Here is a 17,519-nt window from a genome sequence, read left to right as displayed (position 1 = left end):
CACTTTCCAAAGTGGTGCTCTTAATATGTGCTCCTTCTTCTCCAACCGTGGCTTCCCACCTACAGTTGTTGACAGGGCTCTCGACAGTGTGCGGTCCATCTCCCGCGCCACGACCCTCACCCCCCTCCCTCCCCTCCCAAGGGTAGGGTCCGTCTTGTTCTCACCTTTCACCCCACCAGCCTTCATATGCAAAGAATAATCCTCTGCCATTTTCGCCAACTCTAACACGACGCCACCACTAAACACATCTTCCCTTCCCTCCCCCTGTCTGCATTCCACAGAGATCATTCCCTCCCGGACAACCTAGTCCACTCCTCCATCACACCTAACACCTCTCCCATCACACACGGCACCTTCCCATGCAATCGCAGAAGGTGCAACACCTGCCCCTTTACCTCTTCCATGCTCACCATCCAAGGCCCCAGACACTCATATCAGATTAAGCAGCATTTCACTTGTACCTCTTTCAATTTGGTCAATTGCATTCGTTGCTCCCAATGTGGTCTCCTCTATATCGGAGAGACAAAACGCCGACTAGGTGATCGTTTTGCTGAGCGCCTTCAGTCTGTAAGCAATCAGGTCCCGGACCTTCCTGTGGCTTGCCACTTCAACACACAATCCTGCTCCCATGCCCACATGTCTGTCCTGGGCCTGCTGCAATGTTCCAGTGAAGCTCAACGCAAACTGGAGGAACAGCATCTCATCTTCCGGTTAGACACGTTACAGCCTGCCGGTATTTTCTTTTCCACTGTTCTGTACCTCTTATTTCTTGATTGTCTCTCTTTCTCTCGCTCCCCACTCTCTCATCACTTTTTTCTCTCCTCTTCCCCCTTTGCTATCTTTTGCCCCTGTTTTCCATTTTGCCTCTGCTTCACCCATACCCCCCATCCCCTACATATTTTGTCACAAGTACTGGCTTCAGCCTTGGTCATTCACAGCTCCTAATCTCCCTATAATCCCTCTATGCACTGTCATTATCATCTCTTTATTGCTACCTTTGCTTCTAGAGCCATGACTCACCTTCTCTCAGCCTCGTATAAATACCTCCCTATTTCTCCCCTATTTTTTAGCTTTGACAAAGGGTCATTTAGACTCAAAACGTCAGCTCTTTTCTCTCCTTACAAATGCTGCCAGACTTGCTGAGATTTTCCAGCATTTTATCTTTTGGTTTCAGATTCCAGCATCCGCAGTAATTTGCTTTTATTAAGACATTGAGAAAATTTGAAACAGTGCAAGAAATGCATGGGAGCTGAGACTGTTAAAGAGGAGCAAATGTCAAGAGTTGTTGAGAGAAAAAATATTTAATATGGTAGAGAAAAGAAAATAGAATAAGAACAATAAGAAAGAACATGACAAAATAAAGAAGCTGTGAAGAATAGCCATGGAGCAGCCATGGAAAGTGAGGAAAGAACTGGGAAAAGTTGTAACATAACATTGCACAAGAAAGTTAAAATGTTGAAAGGTAAGACTAAAATAATAACTACGGTTATGTTATATTAGAAGCAAGGAAAGTGTGTTTCTGTTTGGGAAAATCAACGATAGAGAAACAATGAGTTGGAGTAAATCAGAGAGTTGGTGATAATGAAGAGGGAGGTGAATTGGTACCATGAGCAGGAAGTCAAGGACCAGAGAAAGTGGAGGTATTGGTCAGTGCTGCAATCAAAAAGATGAATATAAGAAAAGTGCCTGGAAGCAATGAGTCAGTAGAATGCCTGAAATCTATGAATGATGTTAATATTGGGATATTGACAGACCTTTACAACATAGTTTACAAAACAGGATTCCTGCCTGAGGATTTGATGCAGTCAGGTTTATTTCGGGCTTTTGATTATTTCGGAAGCTGAGTACTTGGAGCAAAGGACAAAAATACAGTGGAGCCATGTAACTAAAATAATTTTAATAATTGTTTTTGAAAATCATGACCCGTCTATCCAAGCAGAGGTAGATAGCCAGTCATACTGTCAAGAAAGGAATAAGAGCAAACATTTTTGAGAGTGCAAATTTAAAGATTCTTAAAAGTGCAGATGGCTGACTATGTGTACTGTATAGACTGAGAAGGTATTGGATGGAGCTTAGCGTCAGAAAATAATGGAGTGTTTAAGATAGAAATTGTTAAAGTTGGATCAGTCAGAGTGATGAGACCTAATAACTGCTTGTCAGACAGCTTTCCAAGCAAAAGTGGAGTGCATCAGAGATGAATATGCCCTGTAAAATATTTAACCTGTACATTGAACCTTTCGTCAGAGACTGGGGCAATCCTACCAGGTTATAATATGGTAGGTTGAACATCAACAACTTGATTTTCACAGATGCCCATGCACTGATCAGCAAATCATAAGAGGCACCACTGGGAATTGTAAACAAAGTGAAATCAAGGAGTGAGGAATATGGATCAAAAAATGTGAAGACGATCAAGACATAATCAAGATAAATTGAGACCTGACCCTGGAAGTGAGAATTGAAGTAAATGGACATGTCCTGAAGTTTTTTTTCCATATAGATGTCCCATAAAAGTATCCTTTCTGGATGCTTCACAGCATGGTTTGGCAACTGCTCTTCCCAAGATCGTAAGAAACCAGAGAGTCATGAACACAACCCAATCTATCACGCAAACCAATCTTCCATCCATTTAACTCTATACCTTCGGCCTCAGAAAAGTCACCAACATAATCCAAGACCCCTCCCATCCCGTTATACTCTCTTCCACCTTCTTCCATTGGCGGAATATATGAAGGTTTGAATAAGTGTGCAAATAGATCCAAGAACAGCTTCCCTGCTGTTGTTAGACTCTTGAACAGACCTCTCAAATGTCAGTTCTGATCTCTCTATGTTCTGCTATCTTGATGCGCTTTGTATGGTACGATCTGCCAATATAGTCTGCAAAGCAATAATTTTTATTGTATCTAGGCACATGTGACAACAATAAATGAATCATGAATCAACCAACATGTCCTGAAGTAAACAGACATGCTTTGAGCAGATCATCCCAGGTAATGAAAGATGAGCTGTTGAAATCCATAGAAATTTGAAATGACCAACAAGTGAATTAATGGTGTGCCACTTCTCCACATTTGGGAGGAATCAAAATTTAACACAAGCCCTTTTGTCATCTCCACCCTTATTTCTGTGAACAGTCTGGTATGCAAGTCATCAGAATAAGGTTTTTTTTAAATCTACACGAAGCATAACCAGCTTTTCCAATAGTTCTCCTTTCAATTTTAACCCTATTTAATGCCTGCACAATTTTTACTGATACTTTCAGATTCTTCTTCCTTAGTGAATGCCAATATAATTAACTCGGTATTCTAGCTTTGTTCTGCACCTTCTAAGTTTTTGCCCTCTTTCTCCCAAAAGGGACCTATTCTATCTTTTACCAACTGTTTGCTGTATGCATGCTGGTCAAAGAATTTGACCTTTAATGTTAACTGCCATTCTATTCTAATATTCACTTTTTCCAGTCATATTTTCTCTTTATCCCCCTTCTCAAATCATTCTATTGGCCTGGTTCTCACTTGAAGAATTTACCTGCTGTGCATCATAGACCTACCTCTTTGTTTCATTATACTCTTCATCTCCCTTGTCATCCAAGCTGCCTGGTTTTTATTCCCTTACAGTTTGCCCTTGTGCCTTTTCTTTCTTTTATTTGTGGAATCTCTGTGTAGCTGGCCAGCCCAATATTTATTGCTTATTCCTAATTGCCCTTGAAGTGAGAGGCTTGTTAGGCCACCTCAGAGGACCGTTAAGAGTCAGCCAAATTGCAGTGGATATTGAGTATGGCAGATTTCCTTCCCTAAAGAACATTAGTGAACCAGATGGGTACTTAAAACAATTGACAATAGTTGCAATTAAACCAGCTTTTAATTTTAGGCTTTTGTTGAATTTAAATTTCACCTTCTGTCATATTGGGATTTGAATTAATTTCATCAAAAAATGATCCCAGTCTCTGAGTTGCTCATTCAGTCACAATATCACTATATCATTGCGTTCCCCAAAAACACCACTTCCTTGAGCATTCTCCTAAAGGCTCTCTTTCAGTGTAGAAATTCAATATTAGATTGCTTCTTTCTCATGTCCATTACAAAGCTGAACTTTCATACACTGATCTTACCCATTCTGATGAAGGGTCACCGAACTTGAAATGTTAACTCTGCTTTCTTCCCACAGATATTGCCGTACCTGCTGAGTTTCACCAGCAATTTCAGTTTCTGCTTTCGATCTAAATATCGAGTCACAGTCACTCAGTCTATTCATTCTCCAGCATCCGGTTTCTTACTGCGTACTTTTCGTACTTTTCTAGTTGGACTAAGAGCATATTGATCAAACGCTGTCCTTGTCAAATATTACTCAAATGTTAACTAACTACCTCTAAATTCTAAATAAAGTATCCCTGCACTACCACTCTATAGTTCACACACGACTCTTGGTTTTTCTGATGACTTATTCCTTAATCATCATCTTGAGGCCTACAGAATATTCCAATTAGTTGATCTTGCCTTTTTGCTTCTCAACTCTATATAATGGATTTTGGCCTCACCCCTCAAGAACATCACTCTTTTCAACTCTATAATGTTTTCCCAAGTTAGTACTGTTAGTCCACCTCCCTTTTCTCCTTCTCTTTCTTTGCCGAACACTTAATACTTTTTGTATATTAAGCAGCCAGTCCTTAAATTTTACTGCCAAACTGAGGTCGCTTATGGGCTGCCTACTGCCACTGGAGTTGAGATAGTTTAACCTGCATGGACCATGGGTGAAAATGCTAATTATCTTAAAAATGCATTTCCTAAAGAATTCACTTTGCATAGATCTAAACAAAAGTATATTAAAATGAAATTGCTTGCTTTACCTCCATACCTTGTCTGAAAAATCAAGACTTCTTTAAAATTCATAAATCTAAATGAGAAATCAAAGCCTATTTTCAGACAATTAACACACAAGAGGAAAGCATCAGGTCTGGATATTAAGAGAACAAGGGACAACTGAAATGGTAATAGATAATAATTGGAAATATTGACCTATTTGAATTTTGTTATTGTCCTGTAAGAAATTACTATTATGCTGGGAAATTCCTTAAACAAAAATCTATATAGATCCCTCATCACAAATAGAAATATTGTTTATCATCATTCTTTTAGAGCTAAGAGAATTTCTCTTCTCTCTGCTCAGGGTCGAAACCTTGCTGATCTACGTCGAAGCCAGTCTCGAGGTACCTTTAGCATCAGCACTACTCTGCGACTTGGAAAACAGATTCTTGAAGCAGTAGAAAGTATTCACACTGTGGGCTTCCTTCACAGGGACATCAAACCTGTAAGTAATTCTCCGGGCAATTGCATTCTTTTAGTATATGTTACTTTGTAAAGTTGTCCTGTTGCAATTAGATATTTAGACACTAGTTACGTTGGCCTAGTTCCTTAAACACTCATCAAGCTGTGTAAAATCATAAAGGCTGTTGAAATGCTTTCACAGTAAAGAAAGATCTTCTCTTAGATCATGCGTTTCATGATGAGGAAGTTTCAAAGTCCTTAAGTTATTCAGGTAAAAATTTTACCGTATAGTCACTATTGTAGGGAATGCAACAACCAGTTTCCATGAACTGCCATTGCTGGTGGTGGTGATGATGACTGGGTAATCTGTTTTCTGAAGTGATATTTGTTTGGGAACAAATACTGGACCAAATGACTTTGCTTTTCAAATAGTCTCTCGGAGATCTTCTAACATCCATTGAAATGGCAGGTGATGCTTCATTTTACCATTTCACCTGAAAGCCAAACTAATGTGCCACACACTTTGCAAACGAAAATGTCCTTTCCTCCAGTGATGCAGGAGTTATAACTTTAATTCAATCAGCTATCAGATATTTAAAAAATGCAATCCTTTTTCAAGTTGACCTCTTCTGATAGAGTTTTTATAAACAACAAGCTTAATAAAGTACTGGATGACTTAATTAGATAGACAGTTTCTTGGTGACTAAACCCTTGAGTATCCACTCCATTGATGTTAACTACCATATCATCAGCCTTTAGCATTGCAAAATGAGAAGGACTGTTGTTAAGCATCTTGCAGACATTCGTGCACATCTATTATGTATTAACATTTTGCTGATCCATTCCAACAGTCTGAATCTCAAATCCAAAATTTACATTAACTTACCACTTCAACTTAACCATTATTTTTGAACATCTGAAATGTATGTCAGAGTTTGATCTAATCGGTGAAAGCTGTCTGTGCTCCTGGGCACAGATTGGAATGCATTATGTGATTTTTTGATATTGTCTGTAAACCAGTCTCACAATTCCCATTTCCAATGATCGTAATTGAGCCAAATAATTAGTCACTGCACCAATGTGCTTTGGAATTCTGTACCCAAGTCAATATTACAATGAAATTCTCACATTCATATTGTTTAACAAGTCTATACCTTTAGTTTTGTTTTGTCATTTGAGGCTAGTGGAGTGCTTGGAGTGCTTAAGCAAGTCCTGGCTTGAAGGTTCTGTGAAGGTGGCAGTAACCGCCAAAGTAAAATTGCCGCATTTGCAGGCCACTGACTAGGGAGACTTATTTTATTGCATCCTTCAGTCCATTTGGCAGAAACAGCATTCGTGCATCTCCATCTGCAGGGTGTGTGGCTGTATCAAACTGTGCATAGACCCCGTATATGCAAACATCAAGTCACAGAGTCATAGACATGTACAGCACAGAAACAGATCCTTCTGTCCCAATCGTCCATGCTGACCAGATATCCTAAATTGTTCTAGTGCTATTTACCAGCATCTGGCCCATATCCCTCCAAGCCCTTCCTACTCATATACCCATCCAGATGACTTTTAAATGTTGTAATTATGCCAACCTCCACTCAAGTAGAGAGTGAAAAAGGTTTTCTAAGATTACAGAGTGATCTTGATCAAATGGACCAATGGGCTGAAAATGACAGACTGAATTCAATCTGGATAAATGTGATGATTTGTATTTTGGTACAACAAATAATGGTAGGGCCATGGGTAGTGTTGTATAACAGTACAATCTAGGGGTGTAAGTACATAATTCTTTGAAGTTTGCATCACATAGACAGGGTGGTTTAAAAAGGCATTTGGCATGCAGTCCTTTGCGTAAAGGAGTTGGGAAATCATGTTGTGATTGTACAGGATATTGGTGAGGTCTCTTCTGGAATACTGTGTCCAGTTTGGTTGCTCGGTTATAGGAAGGACATTACTAAACTGGAGAGGGCTCAGAAGAGATTTACCAGGATGTTGCCAAGTTTGAGTTTATAAGAAAGGCTGTGATTTCTCTTTTTTCATGGGAGCGGAGGTTAAGAGGCAACCTTATTGATAAAAGTTTGTAAAATAATAAGAGGTAAAGATAGGAATGGTAGTTATCTTTTCTCTCGGATGGGGTATTTCAAGACCATGGGGCACATTTTTGAAGTGAGAGGAAGAAATTTGTGTGGAATGAACTTCCTGTGGAGTTGGTGGATGTGGTAAACAATTACAATGTTTAAAAGACATTTGGATAAATACACAAATCGGAAAGGTTTGAAGGGATGTGGGCAGGAGCAGGCAGGTGCGACTAGTTTAGTTTGGTATTGTGTTTGGCCTGGACTAGTTGGACCAAAGGGTCTGTTTCCATGCTGTACGATTCTGACTTCCTTTGGCAGTTTGTTCCACACATATACCACCTTCTGCATGAAAAAGTTGCCCCTTAGGTAGTTTTTAAATCTTTTCTCTCTCACCTTAAATCTATCCCTCTAGTTCTCCCCTACCCTGAGAAAGATACGTTGACTATTCACCCTATCCATGCCCACCGTCATTTTATAAACTTCTGTAAAGGTCTCTGTTCAGCCTCCAATGCTCCAGGGAAGATAGCCACAACCTTTTCAGCCTCTCCCTGTAGCTCAAATCCTTCACCCCTGGCAGCATCCTTGTAAATCTTTTCTGAACCCTTTCAAGTCTAACAACACCCTTATAACAGGGAGACCAGAATTAAGTGCAGTATTCCAAAAGTGGCCTTACCAAAGTCCTATACAGCTGCAAAATGACCTCCCAACTCCTATGCTCATTGCAATGACCAATGAAAACAAGCATACCAAGTGCCACCTTCACTACCTTGTCTACCTATGATCCATTTTCAAGGGACTATGAACCTACACGCTAAGGTCTCTTTGTTCAGCAGCACTCCAGGACCTTATCATTAAGTGTATAAGTTCTGCCCCAAATAAATATAGCACTTCACATTTATCTAGATTAAACTTTGCCTGCCACTCCTCAGTCCATCAGTCCTTCTGATCAAGGTCACATTGTACTCTGAGGTAACCTTTTTCACTGTCCACTAAATCATCAATTTTGGTGTCACCTGCAAACTTACTAACTTTACCTCCTATATTCACATCCAAACCATTTCTATAAATAACACCAAGTAGTAGACCCAGAACCGATCCTTGTGCCACTCAGCTGGTCACAACCATCCATTCTGCATAGCAACCCTCCAGCACCACCCTCTGTTTGCACCTTTGAGTCAATGTTGTGGCCAAATGGCTAATTCTCCCTGTATTCCATGTGATCTAACCTTACTAACCAGACTCCCATGCAAAACCTTGTCAAACGCCTGACTGAAGTCAACATAGTCAATGTCCACTGCTCTATCTTCACCAATCCTCTCTTTGAAGAAGTAACAAAAAACTAAACAGACAGTGAATGAAGGACAGAGTTGAAGATGACAAAGGCTTGTTTGGGATTTGAACCTGGGACCTCTCGTACGTCCAATATTTACTCTAAGCAAGAATCATACCTCTAGACCAATGAAACAACGTCATCAACTTGTCAGTGCAAACCTAGGTTCTACCTGTGTTGCAAAGGATGAGTCTGGTCTTAGTGTCGAGGAACGCTCCAAGAGCTGGACAGTTCCATATCACCTTCCCTTATGGAAAGATTGGAAAAGATCCTGCAGGAAAAGGAGAGGGTTGATCCTGTTAAATGACAGGACCAGTTAACTCTGTGCAGTCTGTCAAAGTAATTTGTTGGAATGTATCTTCACCAAAACTTTCTAACGTGCACCAAGATGTGGCTTGGTTGCAGATTTAAAGGGCACTGCCCATCAGAAGCTTCATGCATGCCTGGTCTTTGTGCACAACTGCATGTTGTCTCGAATCTAAACTAAACTAGTGCTGGTGAAGAGACTGTCTCACAACTCCTGAAATGTGCCTTTGCAAAGAAGGTCTGGAGAGAGATGCGGTGGTTTTTGTTGAGGTTTGACCTGATTGCCGCAGGATTCTCTACCCTATGGGCTGTTGCCTGGGGTGCACACCAGGACAGACATCGACTGTGCCTGGACAACTGTCAACTGTATGAAAGACACTGTTTGGACTATCTGAAACTTGGTCTTCCAATGTACAGAGTTGACCTGGATAGAGTGTTGCAAATTCCAAAGTTCAGGCCTACATGCTGAGGGACACACTAAAGGTTGGGGCAGCTGCCCCCAGGCCCAGTCGGGTAAGACCAGTAGTTCCATATCACCTTCCATAAGGGAAGGTGATATGGAACTGTCCAGCTCTTGGAGCGTTCCTCGACACTAAGACCAGACTCATCCTTTGCAACACAGGTAGAACCTAGGTCTTTCTGCCAAATGTCTGTTCAGTTGTCAGACTCTTTGTTACCTCAAAATGAATATAAATAGTTTACTGTGTGAGTAGAAAATTTCCTTTGTTTGCAACTGCACAGAAACTCTGAGGAATGCCAAATCCCAATATTTCTTTGTCTTTTTTCTCTGCAAAGACTGAAATTTTTTTTGTTTGGAAATAAAGTATGTTTTCACAATTTAAAAAAAAAAATCTTGTTTTGCAACATGTCTTTGCAAAGAAGATCTGGCGAGAGATGCAAGAGTCTTTGTCAAGGTTTGTCCCGAGCAGCTCCATGATGCTAGGACTTTATATGTTCTACAGGCTGTTCTCTGGGATGCACACCAAGACAAACATCAACTGCACTTGGAGGACCATCAGCTCAGTAAAAGCTGCTCTTTGGTCTGCCTGAAATGTGTCTGTCTTCCAGTGCAAAGAGTTGCTCCCAAACCAAGAGTTGCAATCTGCCATATTCCAAGCCCCAGGAATATGTGCTGGGATAAAAGCTTGGGGCAGCCACTACCAAGGTACAGTGGGGAAAAACCACCTATCTAAGGCCTTTCTGCTATGATATACTGCGTATCTGTTAACTTAGAGTGCCTTGGAGTTTGTATTGGAATTAAACAGTTTCTGGTCATATTTAGTAAATCTACCAATTTACATTTGGTTGGAGGAATTTAAGAGTGCAGTTTGCAAATGAGTAATGTGATTTTTTTTCTATTTCCTGTTATGTCCAACTTGAATTGCTTTGTAATGTATTTGTGGATACTTTATGAATGAAATGTACTTAGTGCTTCTGGACTTTATTGGAGATTTAAATTTGTGGCTCTGGTGACTGTTAACCCTTAAAAACTACTAGAAGCTGTATTTGGCTGCTTCCCTTGCCTTCTTTTGACCATTAGCTGTTTAATTTGCTCCCTGCCATTAATCCATAAATATTCTATAGTAAATTTGTTTTTAACTAGCATTATCACATCCAGTTAGTTTAATGATTCATCTCTTTGCTGTTTGTGGGAGTTTGTTATGCAGAAACTGACTGCTCCATTACCTTCATTGTGTTAGTGACAATACTTCAGAGTATTTATTTGATTGAAATGTTTTTTGGTCATCCTGAGGTTATGAAAGGCATTGTAAAAGTGAAAGTCTCTCTCTAATTATAAGATTGGATCAGTTGAATGGATTGTAATAAAATGAGAAAAATGTTGTTTTCTATTTTCAGTCAAACTTTGCGATGGGCCGCTTTCCTAGCACCTGTAGAAAGTGTTTTATGCTGGACTTTGGTTTGGCACGACAGTTCACAAATTCCTGTGGTGATGTTAGACCTGTAAGTAATTTATTTGTATTAACTTTTTAATCAAATTAAATTAATGGTCTTTTCTCACAGTTGAGTGATGCAATATGTTTTAATCTTGTCATTTTCAGTATTTGAGATGTGGATTTAATTCTCAAGGATAACTAAGGGTGGGCAATATATGCTGGTTAGCATGTCCCATGAATTATTAAAAAAAAATTTAAATTTGCCAACTTAAAATTTGTGCTTATGAAACAAAATGAAACTTTCTCAATTGCCACACTCAAGGAGGTAATACCACTATGGCCACAGTTTGCATCTATCGGGATTGTCCTTCAGAAATGTTGACTGAATGGCTGGAGTGGGAAGCAGTCAATTTGACTCAGTGAAGTGAGATTGTATTTCTTAGGTTGTGGGGTTAATGTTATTTATGGTGGATACAGGTGAGGAAGATTGATTGTGTTAAGTTGAAGGTTGTTTGTAATATTTTGCACCTGAAAATGACACATTTTAGAAACAATCACTTCTGCCTTGATTTGTGTTTTTATTTTAATTACTTAAATGTATACAAACAGACAAAGAGTCAGCATTTTTATATAACTTAGAGTCAATTTTTAAAATTTGCAGCTTGTGCCAAATGTGGAAGTATTGGAACAATTGGGCACGGACATGCAAGTAAAATGAACAGGGAGATGGCAGATGAAAGTTAATACATAGAAGTGTATTTTGGCAGAAGAATTAGGAAAATACAAATGTCTTAATGACAGTTTAAGGCTTTGCAAGAGCAAAGAGATCTGAGGGTTCATCTGCATAAAGATCTTAAGTGGCAGAACATTTTGAGAGAGTAGCAAAGTGTAGCAGGATCATAGGTTTCATGGAAGACCTGAGGATGAAAGTGGGGAAATTATGCTGAACTTTTGCAAATCTCTTGTTAAACCATTCATATATTATACCAATTCTGGTTGTCACACATTTGGAAAGAGAGGGTCCTTGAAGATATGGAAGAGAAGATTTACCAGGATGGTTATAGGAGTCTGATGTTTGCTGCAAAGTTTTTGAGAGCTGGCTTTGTTTTCCTTGGAGGAAAGGAGATTTAAGAGAAACTTGCTAAGAGGTGCGCAACTTGTTATGAAATTGCATGGTGGCAGATCCAAGGGACACATATGTAAGGGTTTGGGCTATGGATGTGAGGAAAAACCTTTTTATCCAGTGAGTGTAATGACCTACACTTTGCTGCTTACTGGAGTGCTAGCAGTGGAGGTCATTTGTGATTTCCAAAGGAAATCAAATAGGCACTTAAGGGAAATAAATATGCAGAGGTATAATGGGGAAAGAAACTGAATAGATTGATTTACAAAAAGCTTGAATAGATCTGAAGAGCAGAATAGCTTAATTCTTTCCTGTTTTGTCTCTGATTTGATGAAGGGGCGATAATGCATCATTGAAACTGCTTCATTCAAACCATACTGCAACTTTGTGCACCAGTTCCCCCTACATCCATGAAAAATACTGTCTGTAATCCTGGCTAATGACAAAATATGCATTGAATTTAAGAAAAGCTATAGAAAATTCCTGTTGGCCTTCATACGGCTATAAAGATTGTTCAACAGTATCACAGCGCCACAGTGATTTATTTTTAACTGGAAGTGCTTTCTTTATTCAAGAATGTGTCATAGTCCCTTCAAATGATCATACTGCATATTTAGCAGATTATTTCAGAGTGTGGCATGTGGCTCAATGATTAGTACTGCCACCTCACAGTGCCAGGAACCTGGCTTCAATTCCAGCCTTGGATGACTATCTTTGTGGAGTTTGCACGTTCTCCCTATGCTTTGATTTCCTCCCACAGATCAAAGATTAGGCGGATTGGTCATACTAAATTTCCCATAGTGTCCAGGGATGTGCCAGCGAGGTGGATTAGCTATGGGAAATACAGAGTTATAGGGATAGGTTTGGGAGGCGGGTCTGGATGGTATGCTCTTCAGCAGGTCAGTGTGGACTCGCAGGGCCGAATAACAGTATTAAGTCAGGAGGAACTATATTTATGGCAAAATCTAGATCCAATCCAGATAATAACATCCTTTGGTTACACTGAGTTAAAGAAAACTATTTATTCATTATTTTTTAATCTTTTGCTCATCTTGCTCATTAGAACCATGATTGTGCTGCTGTGGCGTGTGTGTTTTTTCCCTGTACTCTTGGAAGTAAAATCTTTTGTAGTCTTTTGGAAGTTGATATTTGAAGTTAATGGAGATTTTCTATTGAAACTGAAACCTGAAGTCTAATAGAAAGCTATGATTATACTTCTATAAAAATAATTTGAGTCTGAATTCAAACATTATGTTGAGCAAATTCTTTGATTTCTCATAATTGCTCCTCTTCTTCTGATATCCATTTTTAGATTAGATTTGATTAGATTCCCTACAGTGAGAAAACAGGCCCTTCGGCCTAACTAGTCACACCAACCCTCCGAAGAGTAACCCACCCAGACCTATTTCCCCCTAACTAATGCACATAACTCTACAAGCAATTTAGTATGACCATTCACCTAACCTACATATCTTTGGACTGTGGGAAGAAACCAGAGTACCCGGAGGAAACCCGCGCAGACACAGGGAGAACGGGCAAACTCCACACAGACAGTCTGTCCGAGGCTGGAATCGAACCCGGGTCCCTGATGCTGTGAGGCAGCAGTGCTAACCACTGAGCCATCGTGTCACCCCAAAATAGAAAGGTCACAAAAGTATTCATTCTGGAGCAGCGTTACTGCAGAATAGGTCTTTAGCATTAAATATTAGTTCACATATGCATCTGGCGAATTCAATACTCAAATGCTGACCTTTGACTATTTTTATTGTACTTTGAAAAGCTGGCAAATAAATGCCAGAAGCCCATTTAGTTTTTACGAACTGAGTTTAATTTTACTGTAAAAGTAAAGTCGCTATATCTTACCAGACCATAGATCTGCTGTCTCATGAGAGAAACAACTGGTATGGGTTTAACCTGAGGGCCATTTTGCTTCGGGTGAGGGGAGAGTTTGAGAAAGTCAAGGGTCAACAGAAGTGAAGCTGGAAAAGCACAGCAAGTCAGACCGTATCTGAAGAGCAGGAAACATTGATTTTCCCGCTCCTCTGATACTGTCTGACCTTTCCAGCGTCACATCTCTTGATTCTGACTTCCACCATCTGCAATCCTTACAGTCTTCAATGTTGAGAAGATCACTCCTTCATTGTAAGCTCAGCCAGTGCAGGAATTGAACCCACGCTGTTGGCATCTCTCTCTGCATTGCAAACTGGCTGCCCAGGCAACTGAGTTAACAAAGTGCATTTATCTTTACACTTGAAGTTGCAGCATTGCATTAGGAGAGATTGGTTCCACCAACGCACAATGTTTCTTCCTCTTAAACATTGAGGGTCTGTACGCAATGCTCTTTGTGGATACAATCTAGATAACTTAACCCTTGGGTCAGTCTAACTGAAACTCTCATCCGTGTCTAAAAAAGTCATTCAGCTCAGAAGCAGACCCTTCAGCCCAATTCATTCGTGTTGACCAACTTTCCTAAACTGAACTAGTATTTGGCCCTTATTCCTCTAAATCTTTCCTATTCTTGTACCTTTCTAAATTTCTTTTAAATGTTGTAATTATACTTGCCCCTCTGGTCCCTTTTAATTCCTGCCCCCCACCTTAAACCTATGCCCTCTAGTTTTGGACTCTCCTGCCCTAGGGGAAAAGACCTATGCCCCTCATGATTTTATAAACCTCTTTTAAGGTTGCCCCTCCACCTCCTAGACTCCAGAGAAAAATTGTCCCAGCCTATCCAGCCTTTACACATAACTCAAATCCTCCAGTCTTGGTAACATCTTCTAAATCTTTTTTTTGCATCCCTTCCAATTTAAAAATAGCAGGGTGACCAGAATTGTATGCCATACTCCAAATGTGTAGCCCTACCATTGTCTTTTACAACCGTGACATGATGTCCAAACCCTCAACTTAATTCTCTGACCAATGAAGGCAAGTGTGCCAAACTCTTCCTTCACTATCCTGTTTATCTGTGGTGCCATTTTCAAGGAACAATATAACTGTACCCTTGGGCCTCTTTGTCCAATTGTGCTCCCCAGGGTCTTACCATTAAGTATACAAGTCCTTGTCTGGTTTGCCTTACCAAAATGCAGCACCTAATCTGAAGTAAACTCCAACTACATTCCTCGGCCTACTGGCCCAGTTGATCAAGGTCCGATTGTATTCTTCAATAGCCGTCTTCATTGTCCACTATACCACCAATTTTGGTGTCATTGGCAAACTTAATAACTATACCTCCTATATTCTCACAAATCATTCATAAAGTTTGTCACCTACTTCAATGATCTCTCTGTCTGCAGCAGACCCCTAATTGTCAGCCTCTGAACTTCAGTTCAACTAAAATGCTGCTACCACGCTCCAGCACTCCCTCCCTCACTTATAACAATATCCTGTTGGTATTCTTTTGTTCCCAGTGCTCTCATGCTTCCAGGTTTTAAGTGTTGTGTTAGCATTCTGAAATCTAACGTGAGTTCCATAAAGTGATTATATCCTCTAGTAATGAAAATGCATAACTAAGCCACAAATATTCTTTTGTTTTAATCTGGTGTTTTAAAAAAAATTCTCAAGGTCAGGTTCGTAGGAGAGTAGTCTGACACAGAACAAACGACCAAGAGGCGAGTCTGCTAGAATATGGGCATTTTATTCCCCGCAGCGTCGCCACAACGGGTCTGGCTTATACTCACTCTACATGTTACCAAAACTGGGAGCCGTCAGTTCTCGTAGAGCGGTTGCCAACAACCCACGCTCGGCGGTTAAACGTAACCCCGGAGCAGACTCACCGAACTGGAGACTTTTCCAGCTGATATACTCTTTTCCAGATATAAACATTCATGTGAACAGCAGAGCAAGGCTAAAAAACACATTCCATTCTGGTTACATACAGATAAGAAGATTCACACGGGACTAAGCAACACCTCCATTCCGGTTAGATTCACACATGTATTGGGACATAATTTTTAACCGTTTCACCACATTCCACTGCTTGGAATTTTACACCACATCTGGAGGGGACACGTGATGTGCTAGCTAATGGATAGGAGAATATTTGAGCCAACCTGGGAGAGTAGGGCAATCTGTTGAAATCATCAACCCCTTCAAGATTAATTGTTGCTTCTGTCTTCTAGCCAGCTAATCAATTGGAACTTTTCTGCTCCTTGGATCACTTCCAGTTTCTCTCCTCTAGTTTTAAATAGTGCTGTGGCAGAAAAAGTGCCCAATCTTTACAGATAAATTGGGTTAATGTGACCTTGATGTGAGCAAGAGCAAACAGCTTTTCAGTGTACATGTGCTTTTCTTTCCATAAAGGAATCTTTCAAAGTTTATCCTAACCTAGGATATCAGGTGTTTATTTATTGTACATTTCCCTGTGATATCGTAGAAAAGTAGAATCCTATGATTATACCAAAGTCTCATTCTAGCTATGTATAACTTTGCAGAAATGGATCCATTTAATTCAAGATTGTTTATCTAGTTATCTGTTCTTTCTTAAAATCACTTTACTATTATGCTGTTTCTGTTTCTTTCAGCAACAGTATGTAGCGATTATTTGCACTTCCCATTGTAGATCTGTCACTTAAGTGAATGTTTCACTGTTCTAGAAGTATTCTTGGAAATATTTTTAAGTAATGCATTTTATGCAGCAAAAATACCACATTGTCAAATCCTGCAGTCATTGTCTTATTATGTACTCCAGTCAGGGTGTCCTGCAGTAGTCATTTGTTGTGGTCATGTTGTTTTGATACTTCCTGGAAGTGGTGATGGTGTCAGTTAATTGGATTGCTTTCTCCCAGTAGTCTACCTAGTGTTTCTTCAGATCCAAGAAAACTTCATTTTGCAACATGAAGGAAATACTCCAGTAGTTCAGCTGTTTGAATCATTAGCCATAACTTTGCAGAATATAATTTATCTCAACTGTATTGTGAGTCGCTTTCATTAAAGGTTCTGTTGTACTTCATTTTTTTGACCAGTAGTAATTCTTTGTGCAACTTTGTCTATAATTCAGGCTCCACTTTTATCCTGCTCTTTATAATGAACATTGAAGACTAAATTCATGTCACTAATAATGTGTATCCCATGTGATAAAAATGGCCGTCAAGCAAGTGAGCAAAAATGACCTGTGCAATTGAGTGTAGATAGCAGGAAACAGAATACATACTCATAATTAATGCAATATGAGGCTTAGCTCTTCTGCTTTGACAAGACCATTTGCTGAATATCTGGTTAGTTAGTTGAACTCTTGTAAATTTTTTTTCTAATTTAAAATGTTGACAGCTTCGCATTATTTAAACATTTTCCCATTGGAATCTGAAAGCTGAACTAATTCCAATTAGATGGAACAGAGTAAAGGTAACTTCACAAAATTTTATATATTTGCAGTTGAATCAATCAGTTAAATCACATAAGTTGCACTTTCCTGCTATTTCAAATCCCAAGACAATCTGGAAAAATTGCAAGAATCTATTTCAGCACCGTTATTCAAACTGTGGAACTCGGACATCGTCAGTAGTCAGGTGTCTTTATCATTCTCAGTTGGATATTAGGACA

At 39.6% G+C, this 17,519-nt stretch overlaps 1 protein-coding gene across 2 annotated transcripts in view; it reads left to right on the top strand.

Annotated features, from left to right (window-relative positions):
- Positions 1–17,519, top strand: part of LOC122553898 (tau-tubulin kinase 2-like) — a 308,413-nt gene that overhangs the window by 136,277 nt on the left and 154,617 nt on the right. For both annotated transcript variants that reach the window (XM_043698390.1, XM_043698389.1), the window contains exons 5-6: positions 5,164–5,304; positions 10,824–10,928. In XM_043698390.1, coding sequence (XP_043554325.1) covers positions 5,164–5,304; positions 10,824–10,928 — 246 coding nt within the window. The remainder of the gene's footprint in view (positions 1–5,163; positions 5,305–10,823; positions 10,929–17,519) is intronic.

The sequence above is a fragment of the Chiloscyllium plagiosum genome, chromosome 10 (genome assembly GCF_004010195.1).
Source record: "Chiloscyllium plagiosum isolate BGI_BamShark_2017 chromosome 10, ASM401019v2, whole genome shotgun sequence".
Taxonomy (NCBI): Eukaryota; Metazoa; Chordata; class Chondrichthyes; order Orectolobiformes; family Hemiscylliidae; genus Chiloscyllium; species Chiloscyllium plagiosum.
Note: the sequence above shows the minus strand (reverse complement) of the source record. Positions and strands in the feature narration are given on the sequence as shown.